The sequence below is a fragment of the Ammospiza nelsoni genome, chromosome 23 (assembly GCF_027579445.1).
Source record: "Ammospiza nelsoni isolate bAmmNel1 chromosome 23, bAmmNel1.pri, whole genome shotgun sequence".
In the NCBI taxonomy this organism is placed as follows: domain Eukaryota; kingdom Metazoa; phylum Chordata; class Aves; order Passeriformes; family Passerellidae; genus Ammospiza; species Ammospiza nelsoni.
In genome coordinates, this window is record NC_080655.1 from 2,939,461 (window position 1) to 2,960,340 (window position 20,880).

General features: G+C 58.9%; 2 protein-coding genes across 2 annotated transcripts in view; both read right to left on the reverse strand.

Moving 5' to 3' along the window:
• Nucleotides 1-4,069: 4,069 nt before the first annotated feature.
• GOLT1A (golgi transport 1A) lies at nucleotides 4,070-6,797 on the reverse strand. Its single transcript, XM_059488065.1, has 5 exons — nucleotides 6,739-6,797; nucleotides 5,751-5,842; nucleotides 5,496-5,674; nucleotides 4,494-4,557; nucleotides 4,070-4,301 (listed from the first exon to the last, which is right to left on the reverse strand). The coding sequence occupies exons 1-5, from the start codon at nucleotides 6,761-6,763 to the stop codon at nucleotides 4,263-4,265; spliced, it is 399 nt and encodes a 132-aa protein (XP_059344048.1). The 5' UTR covers nucleotides 6,764-6,797; the 3' UTR covers nucleotides 4,070-4,262.
• Nucleotides 6,798-8,082: 1,285 nt separating this feature from the next.
• PLEKHA6 (pleckstrin homology domain containing A6) overlaps nucleotides 8,083-20,880 on the reverse strand; it is a 65,640-nt gene continuing 52,842 nt past the window's right edge. Inside the window, 14 exon segments of the mRNA XM_059488096.1 lie at nucleotides 8,083-10,451; nucleotides 10,699-10,820; nucleotides 12,147-12,289; nucleotides 12,877-13,010; nucleotides 13,145-13,309; nucleotides 13,415-13,612; nucleotides 14,058-14,146; nucleotides 14,244-14,370; nucleotides 17,256-17,395; nucleotides 17,506-17,617; nucleotides 18,654-18,749; nucleotides 18,997-19,146; nucleotides 19,665-19,745; nucleotides 20,008-20,076. Coding sequence (XP_059344079.1) covers nucleotides 10,708-10,820; nucleotides 12,147-12,289; nucleotides 12,877-13,010; nucleotides 13,145-13,309; nucleotides 13,415-13,612; nucleotides 14,058-14,146; nucleotides 14,244-14,370; nucleotides 17,256-17,395; nucleotides 17,506-17,617; nucleotides 18,654-18,749; nucleotides 18,997-19,146; nucleotides 19,665-19,745; nucleotides 20,008-20,076 — 1,617 coding nt within the window. The 3' untranslated portion in view covers nucleotides 8,083-10,451; nucleotides 10,699-10,707.

Below are 20,880 nucleotides of genomic sequence, written 5' to 3' on the forward strand. Positions count from 1 at the left end.
TCTCCCAGCCTCAGGAATCTCGGTGGGAAATGACACCAAAGGCAATAAAAATGTTCGTGGGTGAACCCTGAGGACCCCAAATCCGCCAGGATCCCACAGATGTGGCTGCCCTGGATCAGAAGGGGTTGGAAATTCAGATCCCCACCAATGGGGACCCCTTTTCCTTTTGAAGCCCCAAAATCCTCTGGGATCCCACAGATGTGGCCATGTCCAGAATACCCCAAAATCCTCAGGGATCCCACAGATGTGGCCATGCCCAGAATACCCCAAAATCCTCTGGGATCCCACAGATGTGGCTGGCCTGGATCAGAAGAGGCTGGAAATTCTGATCCCCATAATTGGGGACTTCTTTTCCTTTCGAAGCCCCAAATCCTCTGGGATCCCACAGATGTGGCCATGCCCAGAATACCCCAAAATCCTCTGGGATCCCACAGATGTGGCTGGCCTGGATCAGAAGGGGCTGGAAATTCGGATCCCCACCAATGGGGACCCCTTTTCCTTTTGAAGCCCCAAATCCTCCGGGATCCCACAGACGTCGCTGCCCTGGATCAGGAGGGGGCCACATTCCCCCCCACACCAGCCCAGCCCCACAATCACCTTCCTGTTTATGGGGTTTGTTCTTAGAAGAACCCTGAGGACGCATTTCCCCCCAGCCCAGCCCCACAATCACCCTCCTGTTTATGGGATTTACTCAGAGCCCTGCTGCCACCCCAATCCAAGGCACACCCCACAAACTCCAAACAACATTCCCCCAAAAACTGGACATTTACTGCCTCATTCCCGGCGGGATTTTGGCTGCCAGGGCTCTGCTGACCCCGGCAGCCCCCAGGGCTCAGCCCCACGGGGCTCTGTCCCCATCCCTGACGTCTTTTCCCACGCAGGACCCGTGTCCCTGCGTCACTGCCCGGGGCCTCATGGCCGGGCAGGTTGCGGGGAGGGAGCGGGGTCAGGAGCTGAGAGGGGCTGGCAGAGAGCCCACGGCTGTAAATCCCTGCCCGGGCATCCCACGGGCTCTGCCAAGCTCCGTTCCCCACAGGAAAAGCCTCGGGTGCAGCAGGACTTCAAAGAAAATGGGGTCCCCGTTTGTGGGGAGCTGAATTTCCAGCCCCTTCTGATGCAGGGCAGCCACATCTGTGGGATCCCTGAGGATTTGGGGTATTGTGGGCATGGCCACATCTGTGGGATCCCTAAGGATTTGGGGCTTCAAAAGGAAAAGGGGCTCCCAATAATGGGGATCTGAATTTCCAACCCCTTCTGATCCACAACAGCCACATCTGTGGGTTCCCTGAGGATTTGGGGTATTCTGGGCATGGCCACATCTATGGGAACCTTGAGAATTTGGGGTTTCAAAAGGAAAAGGGGTCCTCATTGGTGGGGATCAGAATTTCCAGCCCCTTCTGATCCAGGCCAGCCACATCTGTGGGATCCCTGAGGATTTTGGGGTATTCTGGGCATGGCCACATCTGTGGGATCCCTGAGGATTTTGGGGTATTCTGGGCATGGCCACATCTGTGGGATCCCTGAGGATTTTGGGGTATTCTGGGCATGGCTTTGTCCCTCTCCTGTGGGGGATCCAGGGTGGGATGAGCTGGGATGGGGGAACCAGAGGGGCACAACCCTTCCCTGCCACTTTTGGGTGGCCCCAAAACCCCCTTGGGATGGGAAATGGAGGAAAAATGGGGAAAATGATGTCCCCAAATCCATCAGAGAGCCAAGGGCTGCTGCTCTGGGGTGGCCACTGGAGTGGCTGTCCCAGCTCCAGGGCTCTGGGGTGTCCCCAGCATGGGACACTTTCCCCCCAAGGAATTCCCCAGTCCCCTCTGCTGTGATGGAAAAGGCTTTAAAATCCTGGAAAAGTGATTTTGGGGGTGTCAGAGGGACGGGGACATGGAAAGGAAGGGGACAGGGACATCAGGCAGCTCTGGGACAGTGCTGAGCTCCTTCCCAGCCCTTCAGATCCACAGGGAAGATCCTGAACTCTTCCCATGCAGCCCCAAAACGTCCCTTAAGTGGAATTTTCAAGCACAGGAGGTTCCAGGGATTCAGGGAAAGGCAGGAATCCCTCACTGGGTCCATGTGGGGAACCTTGCTCCAAAATCCTGGGGTTTTATCCAATTATGGATCCCACCAGGAGCAGCTCCTCTGGAAATAGCAGGGAATTTTCCAGTTATTTTCCTGCCTGTTTTTCAGGGAGAATGGAAGGAAAACATTTCCCAGAGAGGAACAATCGCCTTCCCCACGGATAAATTCCTTCTTCTCTCCTGCCAGGCTGTGTGGGTGCTTTCCTTAAAATAAAATCTAAATTTTTCAACTCTTTCCACTCCAAACAAAATCATTGGGAAGTTTGGCCAAACAGCTTTGATTTCCTGAGGGATTTTTTCTGCAGCAGCACAGAAAAAAGGAGGTGAATTTCTGCTCTTTCCTCGTATTTTCCACACTTTTCTAACCCAGGATTTTGCTGCTGGTGAAAGCACAGGAGGCTCGTGAGGATCCTCATTCCGGGTGACCAAAAAGCTCCAGGGTGAAAACAACTTTTGGGAAGGGCTTAGGGGAGGCTCTGGATGGCACCAGCACCGGGGGAATTCGGGGATTGACGTCAGGGCAAACCCGGAGCTGGTGCTTGAAACCAAAACCCTGCCAGAGAGAGGATTTACAGAGCTGGAGGGGGGAAAACATTCCTGGGAAAATCCTTCCGGAGAGGAGCTCTGGGGAGGGAGCTCCCAGCCCTTCCCAGCCTGGAAAAGCTGTGGGGGACGGGGACACCCCCAAAATGGGGTCAGGGTTTGGGGGACACAGGCACGGCGGGGATGAGTTTGTGGGTTGGAGAGATGGGGATGAGGTGGGAGGAAGGGAAGGGAAGGGAAGGGGTGGAGGATCCTGGAGGAGATGGGGAGGGATGGAAGGAAGGGAAGATCCTGGAGAAGCTGGACTGGGAGGGTGGGAAGGGATGGAGGATCCTGGACAGGCTGGGATGGGAAGGAATGGAGGATCCTGGAGGAGATGGGGGTGGAAGGAATGGAGGATCCTGGAGGAGATAGGGAGGGATGGAATGGAGGACCCTGGAGAAGATGGGGAAGGATGGAATGGAGAAAGTGTCTGGGTGGGGTTTGGAGGAACCTGGGGTAAGGGAAGGTGTCCCATGGCAGGGAATGGGATGGGATGGGATGGGATGGGATGGGATGGGATGGGATGGGCGTGAAGATCCCTAAAACCCCAAATCATTCCATGATTCTGGGATCCCTCAATGCCACCCAGGCACAGCCAGGTGACAACGGGCACAGCTGGGTGACAACGGGCACAGCTGGGTGACAACAGACACAGAGCCGCCAGCTCCCATTGCGCTCCAGAGGAAACAGGTTCAGCTCAAACCTGTTAATTAATTCCCGCTCGTTAAGGAGGAGCAGCTTTGATGAGATTGCTTTTGAGTTTAATTAAACTCCAGCTTCACCAGCGCTCCTGGAACCTGGCTGGGCTGCACCTCAGCCCTGCAGAGGCCGAGGATCCAACCTGCTCTCCTGGGGACAGGAACCTCAGCAGCCAGGTGGAAAAAAATCCTTAAAGTCACCTGGGGTGACACTGGGGAAGCTCCTGCCATGGGGAGGGCCCTGGGCCACCCCCAGTGCTGGCCATAGGAATGTCCCCATGCCACCTCCAGCCATGGGGATGTCCCCTGTGCCATCTCCATCTGTGAGCAGGGGAAGGTTCCTGTGCCACTTCCAGCCACGTGAAGGTCCTTGTGCCACCTCCAGGCACAGCCATGGGAATGTGTTTGTGTCACCTCCAGCCATGGGAATGTCCCTGTGCCATCCTCAACCATGGGAATGTTCCTGTGCCACCTCCAGCCATGGGAATGTTCCTGTGCCACCTCCAGCCATGGGAATGTTCCTGTGCCACCTCCAGCCATGGCCACAATGCCTCCTGGTGACATCGGGAGGTGCCAGTGCTGGGACAAGCCCTGAGCCAATGGAAAGGAGCCGAGTCCGAGCTCACATTCAGATATTTTTTTATTAAATTAAATCTTTCACAGAAAAGAATTAAATAACTGCAGGAATTCCAGATTCCAGCCTGGTATAGCTCTTGGAGCCCGGAGCCTGGCTCAGGAGCCCCATGGGACAGTGAGGGGACACTGTCCCTGCTGGGGGGTGGCTCTGGCCAGCACTGAGGGTCCTGGGGACAAAGGAGTCCCCAGCTCTTGGGCACAGCCAGACCTGGGGCTCTCCCACCCTGTCCCATCGCAGCCACTCAGCCCAGAACTGCTCAGGTCACACCATGGAGCCGCTGTCCCCCATCTTCTGCAGGAGCTGCAACAGGGACAGAGCAGGGTTAGCGGGAAAATCCACCCAGTCAGCTCTGGGGACACCGCGGTGACATTTCCTGTGCAATGCCATCCGTGGGGACGGATCCCAGCCGGAGACTGCCCACCATGAGGGCCACAGGGGGATGGATCCCAGCTGGGCATTGCCCACCCTGGGGGGTCCCCAGCCCCCTCTCACCTGGCTCAGCAGAGGGATGTTTGCCAGCGAGCCCAAAAACCCGAAAGCCACTGGGAAGAAGCTCCTGTGTGGACACAAAAGATTCTGCTGAGCTCTGGGGAGCATCCCCCAGCCCGGGCTCTATCCTGAGGATCCCATCCCAGGGATCTCATCCCAAGGATCTCATCCCGAGGATCCCATCCCAGGGATCTCATCCCAAGGATCTCATCCCGAGGATCCCATCCCAGGGTTCTCATCATGAAGATCCCATTTTGATGATCCCATCCCCAGGATCCCATCCCAAGGATCCCATCCTAGGGATCCCATGCCCAGGATCTCATCCAAGTGATCTCATCCCCAGGATCCCAGGGATCCCATGCCCAGGATCCCATCTCAAGGATCCCATGCCCAGAATCCCATCCCAAGGGATCATCCCAGGGATCCCATCCCAAGGATCTCATCCTGAGGATCCCATCCCAGTGATCTCACCCCCAGGATCCCATCCCAAGGATCTCATCCCAGGGATCCCATGCTCAGGATGCCATGCCCAGGATCCCATCCCAGGGATCCCATCCCAGGGATTTCATCCCAAAGATCTCATCCTGAGGATCCCGTCATGAGGATCCCATCCCAGAGATTCCATCCTGAGGATCTCATTGTGAGGATCTAATCCCCACGATCCCATCCTGAGGGATCATCCCAGGGATCCCATGCCCAGGGATCCCATGCCCAGGGATCCCATCCTGAGGATCCCATGCCCAGTATCCCATCCCAGAGATTTCATCCCAAAGATCTCATCCTGAGGATCCCATCATGAGGATCCCATCCCAGAGACCCCATCCCTAGGATCCCATCCCAGGATCCTATGCCCAGGATCCCAGAGATCCCATTCCAAGGATCCCATCCCAGGGATCCCATTTTGATGATCCCATGCCCAGGATCCCATCCTGAGGATCTCATCCCAGGGATCCCATGCCCAGGATCCCATGCCCAGGATCCCATGCCCAGGATCCTATCCCGCACCTGAAGAGGGAGATGAAGCCGTAGGCCTCCAGCAGCATGCCCAGGATCGGCCACCGCATGAGGACCACGATGAGCCCCCCGAAGAAGAAGCTGGTGCCCTTCAGCTTGGGCCGCTGGAAGAAGAAGGTGAAGGTCCTCCGGAAGCCGATGATGAAGACCAAGCCAGAGAGGAAGAGGAGCTGGGAGGAGGGAGGGGAGAGGGTCAGGGCCGCTCCTTGATCCCACTGTGGGGACCCCCAGGCCGGCCCTACTCACGTTCCCAAAAGCCAGGAGCACCGAGTCGAAGTACAGGAGGATCCCAAAAAGGAGGAAGAAGAGGCCGAAGCCGACCAGGCCCACTCCGATCCCTGTGGAAAACGGGCGAGCAGAGGCAAAGGCTCCACACCTGGGATCCCGGCACATCCCTGTCCTGCTCCTTCCCAAAAATACCCTTTGGGCTTTTCTCCCAAATCTCAGGACCAGCCTTGACACCCAGGCCAGGCCTGGAGGAGGCCGTTGGTGCTCCAGAAACCCCCAAGGGCATCGGATAAATCAGGAACCACAAAGGAAAACTCCACGGGAAATCCCTGCCCAGCCTTTCCCCTTTCCCCTTTCCCCTTTCCCTTTCCCTTTCCTCTTTCCCCTTTCCCTTTCCCTTTCCTCTTTCCCTTTCCTCTTTCCCTTTCCCTTTCCCTTTCCCTTTCCCTTTCCCTTTCCCTTTCCCTTTCCCCTTTCCCCTTTTCCCTTTCCCCTTTCCTCTTTCCTCTTTCCTTTCCCTTTCCCCTTTCCCCTTTCCCTTTCCTCTTTCCTCTTTCCTCTTCCCTTTCCCTTTCCCTTTCCCTTTCCCTTTCCCTTTCCCTTTCCCCTTTCCCCTTTCCCCTTCCCTTTCCCTTTCCCTTTCCCTTTCCCTTTCCCTTTCCCTTTCCCTTTCCCTTTCCCTTTCCCTTTCCCTTTCTCTTTCCCTTTCCCTTTCCCTTTCCCTTTCCCTTTCCCTTTCCCTTTCCTTTTCCCTTTCCTTTCCCCTTTCCCTTTCCCTTTCCCCTTTCCCTCCAGGAAAAGCTGGAGATGATCCCTGGATGATCCTGGAGAATCTCCCCAGCCCATCCCCTTTTCCATCTCACCCCTCCCTGCCCCAACCACCCCATCCAGGGGGGATCCCAGCCAGGACTGGGATGTGCCCAAGGTCCCCATGGAGCTCCCGGATCCCAAATTCCAGCCGGGACAGGAATTCCAGCCGGGACACGACCACCCCGTGCCTGCTTACGTTGGAAGTCGCTCAGGGCCACCATGTTGGCGGTGACGGGGCTGGGCGAGGCCGGGCGAGGGTGGCCCCGCTCGCAGAGTGACCCTTGGAAAAGCCCTTTAGTCCCCACGTCATCCTGGGAATCATTAACGGCCCGGGAACGCCCACGGTGCCACCTCCAGCGGGGGACACGGTGGCTCCAAGGGGACATGGTGTCTCCAGAAGGGACACAGTGGTTCCAGAGGGACACGGTGGCTCCAAGGGGACATGGTGTCTCCAGAAGGGACACGGTGGTTCCAGTGGTGGCTCCTGGGGGACATGGTGGCTCCAGGGGTCATGGTAGCTCCAAGGGGGACAAGGTGACTCCAAGGGGACATAGTGGCTCCAGAAGGGACACTGTGGTTCCAGAGGGACACGTTGGCTCCAAGGGGACATGGCGTCTCCAGAAGGGACACGGTGGTTCCAGTGGTGGCTCCTGGGGAACACAGTGGCTCCAGGGGTCATGGTGGCTTGAGGGGGACATAGTGGCTCCAGGGGGGACACAGTGGCTACAGAGAGACATGGTAGCTCCAAGGGGGTGGCCACAGGTGGACATGGTGGCTCCAGGAGGACATGGTGGCTTGAGGGGGACATGGTGGCTCCAGGGGTCATGGTGGCTCCAGTGGGGACAAGGTGGTTCGAGGGGGACATGGTGGCTCCAGAAGGGACACGGTGGCTCCAGGGGTCAGGGTGGCTCCAAGGGGACATGGTGACCCCATGGTGGATCCAGGGGGAAGAAGGTGGCTCCAGTGGTCATGGTGGCTCCAGGGGGGACAAGGTAGCTCCAAGGGGGATGCCGTGGCCCCAGGTGGACATGGTGATCACAGACAGACACGGTGGCTCCAAGGGGACATGGTGGCTCCAGGGCTCAGGGTGGCTCCAAGGGGACATGGTGGCTCCAGGGGGCACAAGGTGGATCCAGGGAGACATGGTGGCTTCATGTCACAGTTTCGGAGACAGCACCTCCACAAGCACCAAACCCAACCCCAGCGGGAAAACAAATCCCAAAAAACAGCAAGAGGGAGGAGCAGCTGCCTCTGGAGCCCCACCACCCCCTGCTTCTCCACCCCAACACTAAAATCCACATCCAGGCCCACCCCAGGGAAAAAAAGACAGGAGAATGTCGTTGTTTCATAGATATTTTTATTTCTCTACCACTAGGAAAATATCCCAGAAAACCAAAGCCCTCCCATCCCACCCTCTCCGAATGCATAAATAGATTTATTTATTTCTTTATTTCCTCCCGATGCAAATCCTTTCCGGGCTAACAAGTCACTGCTTTATGAAGTGTTTATGAAAAATAATAACCAAAATAAAATTAATTGATTAAGGTTTGGTTTCCTTTTTTTTTTTTATTATGGTTTTTTTTTTAAATAAAATAAAATAAAATCACGGCCGGGTCATATTTTGGGGACAGCAGCTGGTGGCTTTGGGAAGGGTGGGGTGGGAGCTTTGGGTCCTGGAGATGGGAATTGCTGCCCCACAGCCACCTCAGGATGTCCCCAGGGTGTCCCCAGAATAAGGGGGGGGGTCTGCCCCAGTGACCCGAGAGGGGACACAGGGAAATAAACTCATCCTCTCTTCAAACTTACAGTCTCTGTATATTTTATTTTAAATAAATTTGCTTTTAATAAAAGCAGAAAAAATAGATATATTTTTTAAATAGTTTTTTTTCCTTTTTTTTTTTCTTCTTCTTTTTTTTGGTTTTTTTTTTTTTTTTTTGGTTTTTTTGTTTTTTTTTTTTTTTTTTTTTTTTTTATTTCCTTCCCCCTCAGATAAATTGGTAAAGAATCTTTTTTCTCTTTTTTTTTGTTTTTTTTTGTTGGCGGGGCTGGCGCCAACAAATCCTGCGGAGAAGAGAGCGCTCGGCACGAGCTTTTTCCCGGGAAAAGAAGAGGAAAAACCAAATATAGATATATATTATAAATGTAGAATTTCCATCAAACATATATTAAGGCATGTAAATAGCAAAATAAAGGGCCAGCTTTATGAGCTAAAGGGGCTGGGGGAGGCTCAGATGGGAGTTTAGGGCTCCAGGGATCCTACAAGTATTGCTAAGTTGGGATTGGGATGCAGGGAGGGTCCTGGGGGTTTGGGATGGGGCCAGGAGGGGTGGATTGGGATTTGGGGTTGGAGATTTGGGATTTGAGATCCAGCTCCTGGCCCCTGCCATGCTCACATCCTTCCAGGGATTCTGCTTCTTTCCCACTCTCCGGGATGATAAAGAAAAGGGGGAATTTGCTACAGGAAATCTGAACCGCTGGAAGGGGCTGGAGAGCTGTGGGAAGGGATTTTTGGAGGGTGACAGCGGGTCCCCAGGTGACACCTCTGTCCCCAAACCCCTCCTCAGCACCGTCCCCACCCTCCACAGGGGTCCCTGCCGACCCCACAGCTCCGTTATCCCACCTGGCACCCCAATTCCCTGCTCTGCCCCCAGAGCTCCTGCTCCGTGCTTGGAGCGCCCTGGGCACCTCCGTGTCCCCTCAGTGCCACCTCCATCCGTCCTGTCCCCTCTTCCTCCAGCTGAGCCACCGGAGGTGACACAGACGGGCTCCAAAACCAGGGTCACAGCTCGGGGAGGGGAAACGGCACCCGAAGAGCTGAGGGGGAGCAGCCAGGTCCGCTGGGAGGTGGCAGCACCATCCGTGGTGGGGACAGGTGGGTCCCCACCCCAAGACCCCCTTCACAGACCTTGGGGAGCTGTCCCAGGAGTCCTGTGCTCGCCATGGGGCTGGTGGCCACTGTCACAGCTGTGTCCCTGTGGCCACTGTCACAGCTGTGTCCCTGTGGCACTGTCACAGCTGTGTCCCTGTGGCCACTGTCACAGCTGTCCAGGGGTATCTTGGTGGCCACTGTCACAGCTGTGTCCTGGTGGCCACTGTCACAGCTGTCCAGGGATATCTTGGTGGCCACTGTCACAGCTGTCCAGGGGTATCTTGGTGGCCACTGTCACAGCTGTGTCCCTGTGGCCACTGTCACAGCTGTCCAGGGATATCTTGGTGGCCACTGTCACAGCTGTCCAGGGGTATCTTGGTGGCCACTGTCACAGCTGTGTCCCTGTGGCCACTGTCACAGCTGTCCAGGGATATCTTGGTGGCCACTGTCACAGCTGTGTCCTGGTGGCCACTGTCACAGCTGTCCAGGTGTGTCCCTGTGGCCACTGTCACAGCTGTGTTCCTGTGGCCACTGTCACAGTTGTCTGGGTGTCTGGTGGCCACTGTCACAGCTGTATGGCTGTGCCCCAGTGGCCACTATCCGGGCTGTCCCTGTGGCCACTGTCACAGCTGTGTCCCTGTGGCTGCTGTCACAGCTGTCCAGGTGTATCCTGGTGGCCACTCTCACAGCTGTCCAGGTGTGTCCCTGTGGCCACTGTCACAGCTGTCCGGGTGTATCCTGGTGGCCGCTGTCACAGCTGGGTCCCTGTGGCTGCTGTCACAGCTGTGCAGAGGTGTCCCTGTGTCCACTGACAGCCCTGGTGGCTCCTTGGGGACAATCCCAGCCCCCTGCCCATCTCTTGGGACGTGCCTCCCGTCGGTGCCACCTCTGCCACCTCTCCCGCTGCTGTCGCTGCCAGAGGGAGGGAAGGGGGTCCGGGAGAACCGAGGACGGCGGCGAGAGCTTCGGTGTCACCTCAGGAGGGGACTAAAACGTGGCCCCGTGGAACTTGGTGGCGCCAGCAGCAGCCAGGGCTTGAGCTGGGGGTGGGACAGGACAGAGGGGCTGAGCTGGGGGGGCTCCACCCCACGCCCACCCCCCATGGGAAACACGGCCGGGATTTGGCTCCAAGGATCCAGGGGAGGTTGGGACCCCCCGCTTTTCATGCTGGGTCCCCCCTTTTCCCCCTTTGGCTTTGGGGGGGCGGTACACGGTCCATGGAGGAGGCGGGGCTGACGTGGCAGCGAGGGGGTGGAGGGGATGACGTCAGAGAGAAGAGGTGCTTACGTCACAGGCTCACACCCGCATGAGGTGGCTGCCGTCGGCCCGGGGCGGCTCGGACGACAGCGGGTTGGTCGGTGGAGTCGGGGAGGCTGGGGAGGTGGGAGGGCTGGGGGTGGCGCACTGAGCTGGAAACGAGAAACGGAGAGAGGGGTGAAGGACGCGGGAGAGCGGAGGGGACAGCAGAGGGGACAGAGGAGGGGACAGCGGAAAGGGGACAGAGGAGGAGATAGCGGAGGGGACAGAGCGGAGGGGACAGCATGGAGGGGACAGTGGAGGGGACAGCATGGAGGGGACAGCATGGAGGGGACAGCGGAGGGGACAGTGCAGAGAACAGAGCAAAAGGAACAGCAGAGGGGACAGCAGAGGGGACAGCAGAGGGGACAGCAGAGGGGACAGCAGAGGGGACAGCAAGGAGGGGACAGTGAGGAGGGGACAGAGCAAAGGGGACAGAGGAGGGGACAGCGGAAAGGGGACAGAGGAGGAGATAGCGGAGGGGAGAGAGCGGAGGGGACAGCATGGAGGGGACAGAGGAGGGGACAGCGGAGGGGACAGTGCGGAGGGACAGAGTGGAGGGGACAGCAGAGGGGACAGCGCAGAAGGGACAGAGTGGAGGGGACAGTGCAGAGGGCAGGGGCAGGGAGGAAAGAGAAGGGAAAGGGGGAAAGCAAGTGCAGGTTGGGCAGAATCGCAGCTGGCAGGGCAGAGTCACAGCTGGCAGGACAGACAGACACAGCTGGGCAGGATAGAGCTACAGCTGGCAGGAAAAGCAGCCATGGCTGAGCAGGACAAGCAGCCACAGCTGGAAAGGGCAAACAGCCATGGCTGAGCAAGGCAGAGTCACAGCTGGCAGGAAAAACAGCCACAGCTGGCAGGGCAGTCACAGCTGGCAGGAAGGACAGAGAGTGACAGCTGGGCACTGCACGCACACGTGAGCTCCCGGCAGGGCTCCTCATGGACAAGGCATGGTGTGGCACTGTGGGCACCCGGGCACGGAGTGGCACTGCAGTCAGCCAGGTACAGGATGTCACCATGCTCACCTGGGCACAGCGTGCCACCACAATCCCCCCCAGCATGAAGCACCACCATGCACGGCCACAAGGTGCCAGCCTGTGCCACCACAATCCCTCTGGCAAAGGGGTGACACCACAATTCCCCGAGCTTGGGGTGCCACCACAATTCCCTGCGTGGGGTGCCACCGCGCTCGCTCAGCCACCTCATGCCATCTCATGCCACCTCATGCCACCCAGGCAGGCACTCCCATTCTCATGCTGGAAGTTGTGCCCAGCTGGAACAGCTGCTCCACCCCAGGTGGGCAGCCCCAGGTGTGGCAGGCAGGTCTGGGAGCTGTTGGCATCACCTGTCCCCCTGTCCTGCCCTCACCCCCTGCCCTCCTGGCACCTCGCTGTGCCAGGGATCTGCAGGGTCTGACCCTCCAGGCCCCCGTTCCTCACCCGAGAGCATCCGGCCGCGGCGCGAGGCCTCGGCAGCCAGGGCGCAGGAGATCTCGATCCTCTTCTCCTGCTCCTGCAGCTGCACCTCGGGGTCCTGCGGGGCGTCCACCTCCCCCTCGCCCAGGGGGATGACGTTCTGCAGGCTGGGGATGGCACCTGGGGTCAGCACCCCCGCCAGGACCCCCGGGATGGGGTGGGAGAGGGGTGGGATGGGATGGGATGGGATGGGATCCATGGGATGGGATGGGATGGGATGGGATGGGATGGGATGGGATGGGATGGGATGGGATGGGATGGGATGGGATGGGATGGGATGGGATCCATGGGATGGGATGGGATGAGATGGGATGAGATGGGATGAGATGAGATGGGATCCATGGGATGGGATGGGATGGGATGGGATGGGATGGGATGGGATGGGATGGGATGGGATGGGATGGGATGGGATGGGATGGGATGGAGAGAGAGGGGTGGTAGGGTTGCCCTGGGATGGGTAGGGAAGGGGTGGAGGTGGCTGGGTGGTCTTGGAATGAGAAGGGATGGAGATGGGTGGTCAGTTCTGCTCAGGGGAGGGGTGGAGATGAATGGTCAGTGCCCCTCAGGGTGCCCAGGGAAGGGATGCAGGTGGGTGGCCAGTTCTGCTCAGGATGGATGGGGAGGGGTGCAGGTGGGTGGTCAGTGCCCCTCAGGATGACCCCTGGCATGGCTGGCATGGGCACTGCAGCCTCACCTGGATTTGGCAATGAGAGTCTTGATCCTTTCCACCTTCTTCTGCTTCTCCTTCATCTCCTCAGGGCTCAGGGGCGATTCTGGCTCCAGCTCCACGTAGCGCTCGGGGATCAGGACTTTGTCTGGCGTGGAGAGCTGGGGACAGAGGGACGAGCTCTGTGGTGCCCTGTGCCAGACCCTGGCGACTCCAGCCCCCACTGCTGACCCCCAAATCGTGCCTGGACCCTGCTCCAGGCCGTTGGGGACACTCGGGGACACGCCGTGCTCACCTCCTTGTTGATGTCCACCTCGTAGTGCTGCGGCTCCAGCTCCATCTTCCTCAGCCGGGCGATCTCCTCCTGCGGCGTCTCGTACACCTTGCCGGGCTCGTCGGAGCGCAGCGCGGCCTCCAGGTCCGAGATGTCCACCTCGTGGATGCTGCGGTGCCGCCGCACCTGCGACAGACGGACAGACGGACCGCGTCCCGCTCAGCGTCCCCACGCGGTGGCGCCTTGTCGCCTGTGCCACCCCGCGGTGTCCCCGCGGGCTCAGGGACTCACCACCTTGTAGGACGAGGGGGTTTTGGTGCCGGGGGTGTCGGGCTGGGGGCCGGGGAGCTGCTGTGGGCTGGGGAGCTGCAGGCTGCGCCGCTTCTCCTTCATGGAGCCGCTCTGGTGGCGCTTCATGCGGTCGATCTGCTCCTCCACGCTCATCTTCACCTTGGTCTCGGTGGCGAACACGGCGCTCTTGGGTCTCTCCTGGGGATGAGTGCAACCTCATGGTCACACACTGGTGGCCGGTCACATCCTCCCAGTGCCGCCCCACTCTGCCGTGAGCCGCTGGGATGTCTGTGACTCCCGGGATGTCACCCCGAGGATGTCACTCTCGGGATGTCACTCCCTGTCGGAACTCAACATATCCCTCTGGGTGTCCAGAGTTACCGAGGACCCCAGACCCCAGACCCCAGACTATTCAAACCTCTGTGAGTTTCAGGTCCTCATACAAAGCTGGTAACTTGCTCCCGGGACCAAAATCAAATCCCCAGGTGTTCTGGGCTGCGTGCCAGGGTCTCTGAGCCCCCTGACGGGATCCTGGGCAACTCTGGATGTGCAGAGTTCTGACAGTGGATGGTGACACCTGGAGCCACCCTCCTGTCCCCAGGATTCAGCATGGCCCCCCTCAGTCCCCCCAGCCCATCCATACCCGAGAGCTGAGCCCGTTGGCCAGCCCGTTCCTCCTGGGCACCGCCTCGTCCTCCGCCGGAGATTTGGTCCTGGGGGGGACGATTCCCACTGTGGGGACACCACGAGACCGGGATGAGCCCTTGGGGACCTGGGCAGGGTCCCAGCGCCATCCCCAGTGCCACCCCCGGGTGTCCCCATGCCGTACCCTTGTTGAGTGCCGCCTGTTTGTCACCGTCGTGCTCCGGGCGGGTCTGTGGGAGCCCCTCGGGCGTGGGGCCGGCGGGGCTGGGCCGGGGGGGCTCCTTCTTGCTCTGCTCCAGGCCTGGTTTGGGCTGTGCAGGGGGGAAAAGGTCCCCAGTGAGAGCCGGGCCTGCCTGGGGACACCTGCTGTTCTTGGGGTGACAGATCAGGGACACACAGGGGACACCCTCTTCTCTTGGGGTGACAGATCAGGGACACATGGACAGGGGACACCTGCTGCTCTTGGGGTGATAGGGGACACAAAGGTAACACCTGCTGCTCTTGGGGTGACAGATCAAGGACACACAGGGGACACCCACTGCTCTTGGGGTGACAGGGGACACACACAAAGGTGACACCTGCTGCTCTTGGGGTGACAGACAGGGGACACACGGACAGGGGACGCCTGCTGCTCTAGGGGTGACAAACAAAGGACACACAGACAGGGGACACCCACTGCTCTTGGGGTGACAGACCAGGGACACAAAGGTGACACCCGCTGCTCTTGGGGTGACAGACGGGACACACGGACAGATGATGCCCACTGCTGTTGGGGTGACAGACAGACAGGGGACACCTGCTGCTCTTGGGGTGACAGATCAGGGACACACGGACAGCTTTGTCACTCCAGCTGCTCTTGGGGTGACAGCCAGACCATGGTCACGCTCCATGGACAGACAGTGGCCATGTGGGACCAGAGCACCCCAAAATCCAGTAAGGGCTGGGCACACGCTGCTGTCCCCACAATGAGGGACAGGGTGACAATCCCTCCACAGCCTCTCCAGGAGCTGGGGACAGGGACATCGTGGCTCTGTGCTGGGCCCCCACTGCACCCCGTGCCCATGGGGTCACACAGGGCCAGGAGCGCCAGCAAAGGGACATTTCTGGGGTCCTTCCCCTCTTGCATCCCATGAGAACTGCTGGGGTGACAGAGGGGTGGCACAACAGGGCCAGCAGCCCAGTGTGTCCCCCTAAATTCACCCTGACACCCTGGGATGACACAGCCACCACTGTGCTGGCACTGTGCCCCTTCCCAGCTCGGCACAGCCACTGCTTTTCCACGGCCACACATCCCCACCCCTGGCCATGAGGACACTCGTGTCACCTGCGTCCCCACACACAGCCGAGGTGTCACCGGGAATTCCCAAATCCAGCTTTGCCCTGGAGCTGGGGCTCAGAGTGACATGGAAGGACAGTGACAGAGGCAGAGCAAAGCAGAGGGGACAACCAGGGACAACCAGGGACAACTTCTCCATGAAGAGGAGGACAAGGAGGAGGAGGAGGGGACAATCCCTGTCCTGAGTGCACACAGGGTGTGGAGACCCTGGGGACACCAGGGGTGTGGCACGGCAGGACTCAGAGTTGTCCCTGCACCAAGTGCCACCTCCACGCTGTCCCTGTGCCAAGTGCCACCTCCACACTGTCCCTGTGGATTCGGGGTGGGCAGCTCCAGCTCCTGCCTCACCCCAGCGCCTTCCATGCCATGAGGAGGAGGAGAAGGAGGAAGAGGAGGGGACAATCCCTGTCCTGAGCACGTACAGGGCATGTTGACCTGCTGGGGACACCAGGGGTGTGGCAGGGCAGGACGCAGAGCGCCAAGTGCCACCTCCACAATGTCCCTGTGGATTCGGGGTGGGCAGCTCCAGCTCCTGCCTCACCCCAGCACCTTCCATGCCCCGAGGAGGAGGAGGAGGAGGAGGGGACAATCCCTGTCCCTGGTGACCTGCTGGGGACACCATGGGTATGGCAGGGCAAGACACAGAGCTGTCCCTGCGCCAAGTGCCACCTCCACACTGTCCCTGTGGGTTCGGGGTGGGCAGCTCCAGCTCCTGCCTCATCCCAGCACCTTCCATGCCCCGAGGAGGAGGAGGAGGAGGAGGGGACAATCCCTGTCCCTGGTGACCTGCTGGGGACACCAGGGGTGTGGCAGGGCAAGACACAGAGCTGTCCCTGCGCCAAGTGCCACCTCCACACTGTCCCTGTGGATTCGGGGTGGGCAGCTCCAGCTCCTGCCTCACCCCAGCACCTTCCATGCCCCGAGGAGGAGGAGGAGGAGGAGGAAGGGGAGGCAGGGTTCGGTACCTGTCCCCGCTTGGCCTCTCCTTGGTGCCAGGAGGGGGAGGCGGGGTAGGGCCAGAGGCGGCTCTCGCTGGGGAGCGGAGGAACGGCCGGAGGAGACTCCAGGGGCACGTAGGACTTGGGGAGGGGAGGTCGAGGCGGGCCCGGCTCCTGGGGCGGGCAGAGCGCGAGGCGTGAGAGCGGAGAAGGAACAGAGAGTTAGAAAAGAGAGAGAAACACACAGGAGCGTCCTGGAGGAAGGGATGGAGGAGAGGGAGTGACTCCAGAGGGTCCCTCTCGGTGCGCCACATCCTGCTGCTTGTCCCCTGTCACACACATCCTTCGTGAAAAATCCTTTCTTTAAGATTTTTCCCCCTGAGAAGCTGAGAGGCCTCAGGAACGAAATGTAAACATTGGTTATCTGCTGCTGTGGGATGCAACAGGTGCATCTGTGATTGGCTCATGTGGTTGTTTCTAATTAATGGCCAATCACAGTCAGCTTTGTTATCGTTGTTTCTTATTCTATTCTTAGCTAGGCTTGTGATGAAATCCTTTCTTCTATTCTTTTAGTACAGTTTTAATATATATCATAAATGTAATAATATTTATCACAATAATATAATATACATAATAATATAAATCATAATATATCAATATATAATAATATATATCATAACGTAATAAATCAAGCCTTCTGAAATATGGAGGCAGCTCCTCGTCTCTTCCCTCATCCTAAGACCCCTGTGCCCACTGTCACACACAGACCCCAAAGTCACCAGGTGACACCAGGACCCATCCGTGCCACCAAACCGGTGTCCCCAGGCAGAGCCACGAGGGGAGGCAGCTCCGTGGTGACAAAGAGGGGATCTCTTTGTCATCCCCGCCTGGTGACAAAGAGGGGACACCCAGGGTCACTGACCTCGCCAGGGCCGGGCTTGGTGGGCGATCCCTGGGAGCCGGAGATGAGGGAGAAGGGGCTCAGGGGGCTGGTGAGGCTGGCAGAGCTCAGGGGGCTGGCAGGGCTGTTGGAGCTGTACGTGCCCGAGGGGCCCAGGGCCACTGCGGAGGAACGAGATAATTAAAGATAATTATAAGATAATAATTAAGGTTTTCACCCCGCTGAGCTGGAACTCATTGGGGACACCCCCTGCAGGGCCAGCCCCCCTCACCTCGGTGCTTGGCCGTGTCGGTGCCTCGGGAGGGGTTGTTCTTCCTCAGCCCCTCCATCACGTCCTGGATCCGCCAGATCTCCCTCTGGATCTGCCGGTTGAGCATCTCGTTCTGGATGGGGGAGAGGCAGAGCTCAGAGGGGTCCCAGGGCACCGGTGCCAACCCCAAACTGGGCAGAATCCAGCCCCAAACCCAACCACAGGAGCTGACTGGGGCCACATCCAGGGTTTTGTCCTGCTGGAATCCCTGCATCTGCTCCCCAGAGCCCAGCAGGGCTGCGGTGGCTGTGGGGACTCTGGGCTGTCCCCCTCGATGGCACCCAGGTGGCCAAAGCTGGATGTGAGGGCTGGGCATGGAGAACCCGTGGGTGGAGGGACAGGGGGATTTCATCTCCATGGGGACCCCAGGGGTGGCAGAGGACCTGGGTGTCCAGGGACAGGGGACACACACACCTGGATGTCCAGGTTAAAGGTGACAGAGGGACACATATCCCTGGATGTCCAGGTTAAAGGTGACAGGGGACACACACACCTGGATGTCCAGGTTAAAGGTGACAGGGGGACACATATCCCTGGATGTCCAGGTTAAAGGTGACAGGGGACACACATCCCTGGATGTCCAGGTTAAAGGGTGGCAGGTGACACACACACCTGGATGTCCAGGTTAGGAGTGACAGGGGACACACACACCTGGATGTCCAGGTTAAAGGTGATAGGGGGACACACACACCTGGATGTCCAGGTTAAAGGTGATAGGGGGACACACACACCTGGATGTCCAGGTTAAAGGTGATAGGGGGACACACACACCTGGATGTCCAGGTTCAGGGATGACAGGGACACACACACCTGGATGTCCAGGTTACGGGTGGAAGGGGACCCTCTCACCTGGATGTCCAGGTTTACGGGTGGCATGGGGACATAAACACCTGGATGTCCAGATTAAGGGTGACCCTCTCACCTGGATGTCCAGGTTTAGGAGTTACAGGTGACCCTCTCACCTGGATGCCCAGGTTAAGGGTGACAGGTGACTCTCACCTGGATGTCCAGGTTTAGGGGTGACACACACACCTGGATGTCAGGTTAAGGGTGGCAGGGGACACACACACCTGAGTGTCCAGGTTAAAGGTGACAGGTGACCCTCTCACCTGGATGTCCAGGTTGAGCTGCTCCCAGAGGTCATCGTGCAGGGTGGACACCTCGCTCTCCAGGCTCTCGTACTCAGCCGTGCTGTTTGCCAGGGCCTGAGGGGACAGTGGGGGGGACCAGGGGGGTCTTTGTCACCCATCACAGACCCCTGAGCTGGGGAGGGGGTGACAGCAGAGGGGACAAGCCCTGAGGTGCCTGGGGCAGGGCAGAGACAGAACCAGGAGCTGAGGTGGCACCTGGAGGGTGACAAATTCGCTTTGTCCCCAGGGAGCCAAGGGGAATTCCCTGCTGTTTCCCAACCAGGAAGGGACAAAAGGGACAAAAGGGACCTGAATCCGTTACCGTGCTGGCCTGGGACAGCTCCACCCTGATGTTGATGAGCTGGTTCTGCAGCGATTCCTTCTTGTGCAGCAGCTTCTCCGGGTAGGCGGGCTGGCTCCCGAACATCTCCAGCTCCTGGTGGGTCCCCATCAGGGCACTCTCCAGGCTCTCCTGTGGGGACAGACGGAGCCACGAGGTGCTGGCTGCTCAATGACACACCCCCAGCTCAGAAATGTCCCCAAGCTGTGGCTGCCACATCCCTGGAAGGATCCAAAGCCAGGTTGGAGAACTTGGGATAGCGGTTCAAGGGTGGAATGAGAGGTTTTTAATGTCCCTTCAAGCCAGGGGTGGCAGGGGACCTGCTCACCTGGTTCAGGGGTGGCAGGGGACATTCTGACCTGGTTCAGGTGTGGCAGGGGACACACACACCTGGATGCCCATGTTAAGGAGTGACAGGTGACACTCACACCTGGATGTCCAGGTTCAGGGTGACAGAGGACACACCTGGATGTCCAGGTTAAAGGTGACAGGTGACACACACACCTGAGTGTCCAGGTTAAGGGTGGCAGGTGACACACACACCTGGACGTCCAGGTTCACCCCAAACCCTCCCATGGTGCCATCACTTCCTCACCACTCAGATGCCACCACCAGGTCCCCACGTGGCCACCTGAGGTGCCACCAGGTACCTTCTCAGCGCGGAGCTGCTGCACCAGCCTCTCCTGCTCCCGCAGCACCTTGTTCTGCTCGCAGAGCTTCCCCAGCAGCTTCTGCACCAGGAGCGGGGAAGAGAAAGGGGGGAGAGGATGAGAATCCCACCGGGATGCAGCCAGGACTGATGGGATTTATGGGATTTGTGGCCTTGGGGGGGCTTCCAAACTCCTGCTGTCATTGCAGGGATTTTGGGGTGACGTGGGCACAAACTGGGAGATGGGAGAAGACTGAAAATCAGGAGGATTTATCCCTGAGGGGCACAAAGTGACAGGAATACGAGGACAGGGGACACACAGAGGGGACAGGACTGGCTCTTACATCGGTGTCCTGCTCGCTGATCTTGTAGGGGTGCAGGGCGTCCCTGTAGGGCTCCGGGAACGGCGTCACCTGCAAGCAGAGCGTGGGATGAGCGTGGCTCTCCATGGGACGCCCAGGGAAGGGGAGGCAGCCCCCAGCCCCCTCTGCCCTCCCTGCGAGCCGGGAAAAGGAGGCAGGAGCCGAGCCCTGGAGCCATGGATGCCCCCCATCAATGGGGAACCACCGGGATGAAGCCACAGCCTCTCCCCTGCCCATTCCCAGCGGGAACGACGCAGGGGAAAAGCTCCGCGCAAAGGAGTTCGAGGAGCTGCCTCGTGAATCATTAACCAGCAGCACCATTCCAGCGGCGGGGAGAAACAAAAGGCAGCGAGATTGAGCTGTAATTCCACCTCGGCGGGAGTGGGAGCACCGATAAAGCAGCAGCAGGGCTTGTTTACCCCCGCCCCGGCTCCTCCGTGAGTCATTCTCCTTTCCTGGAAATCTCAATTACTAATGGGACCTTCGGCAATTAGCTGCCTCGGGGAGCCGGAGATGAAAGGCAGCAGATAGGCAGGAGGGGATGGGTATTGCTAGAAAGCGGAGAGGGCGCTTTGGAGCCGCTGAAAGCTCCGGGAGGATGCAAATGGATCCGGATCTGGGAAATGCCCGAGGGGACGGAGGCAGAGCCGGCCGGATCGGGATGAGGCGGCCTCGGGGCAGGGAGCCCGGCCAGGCGGAGCAGCATCCCCGGATTCACCCTGCAGCACATCCCTGCTGGCAGCAGATGCAAACCGGAGCCGTTTTGTTGGAAAATCCCATCCGGGAAGCGCCCAGAGCAGCACAACCCGGGCTGGGTGGCACCGGGGGGGCTCAGGCCATGTGTCACCGCCGGGA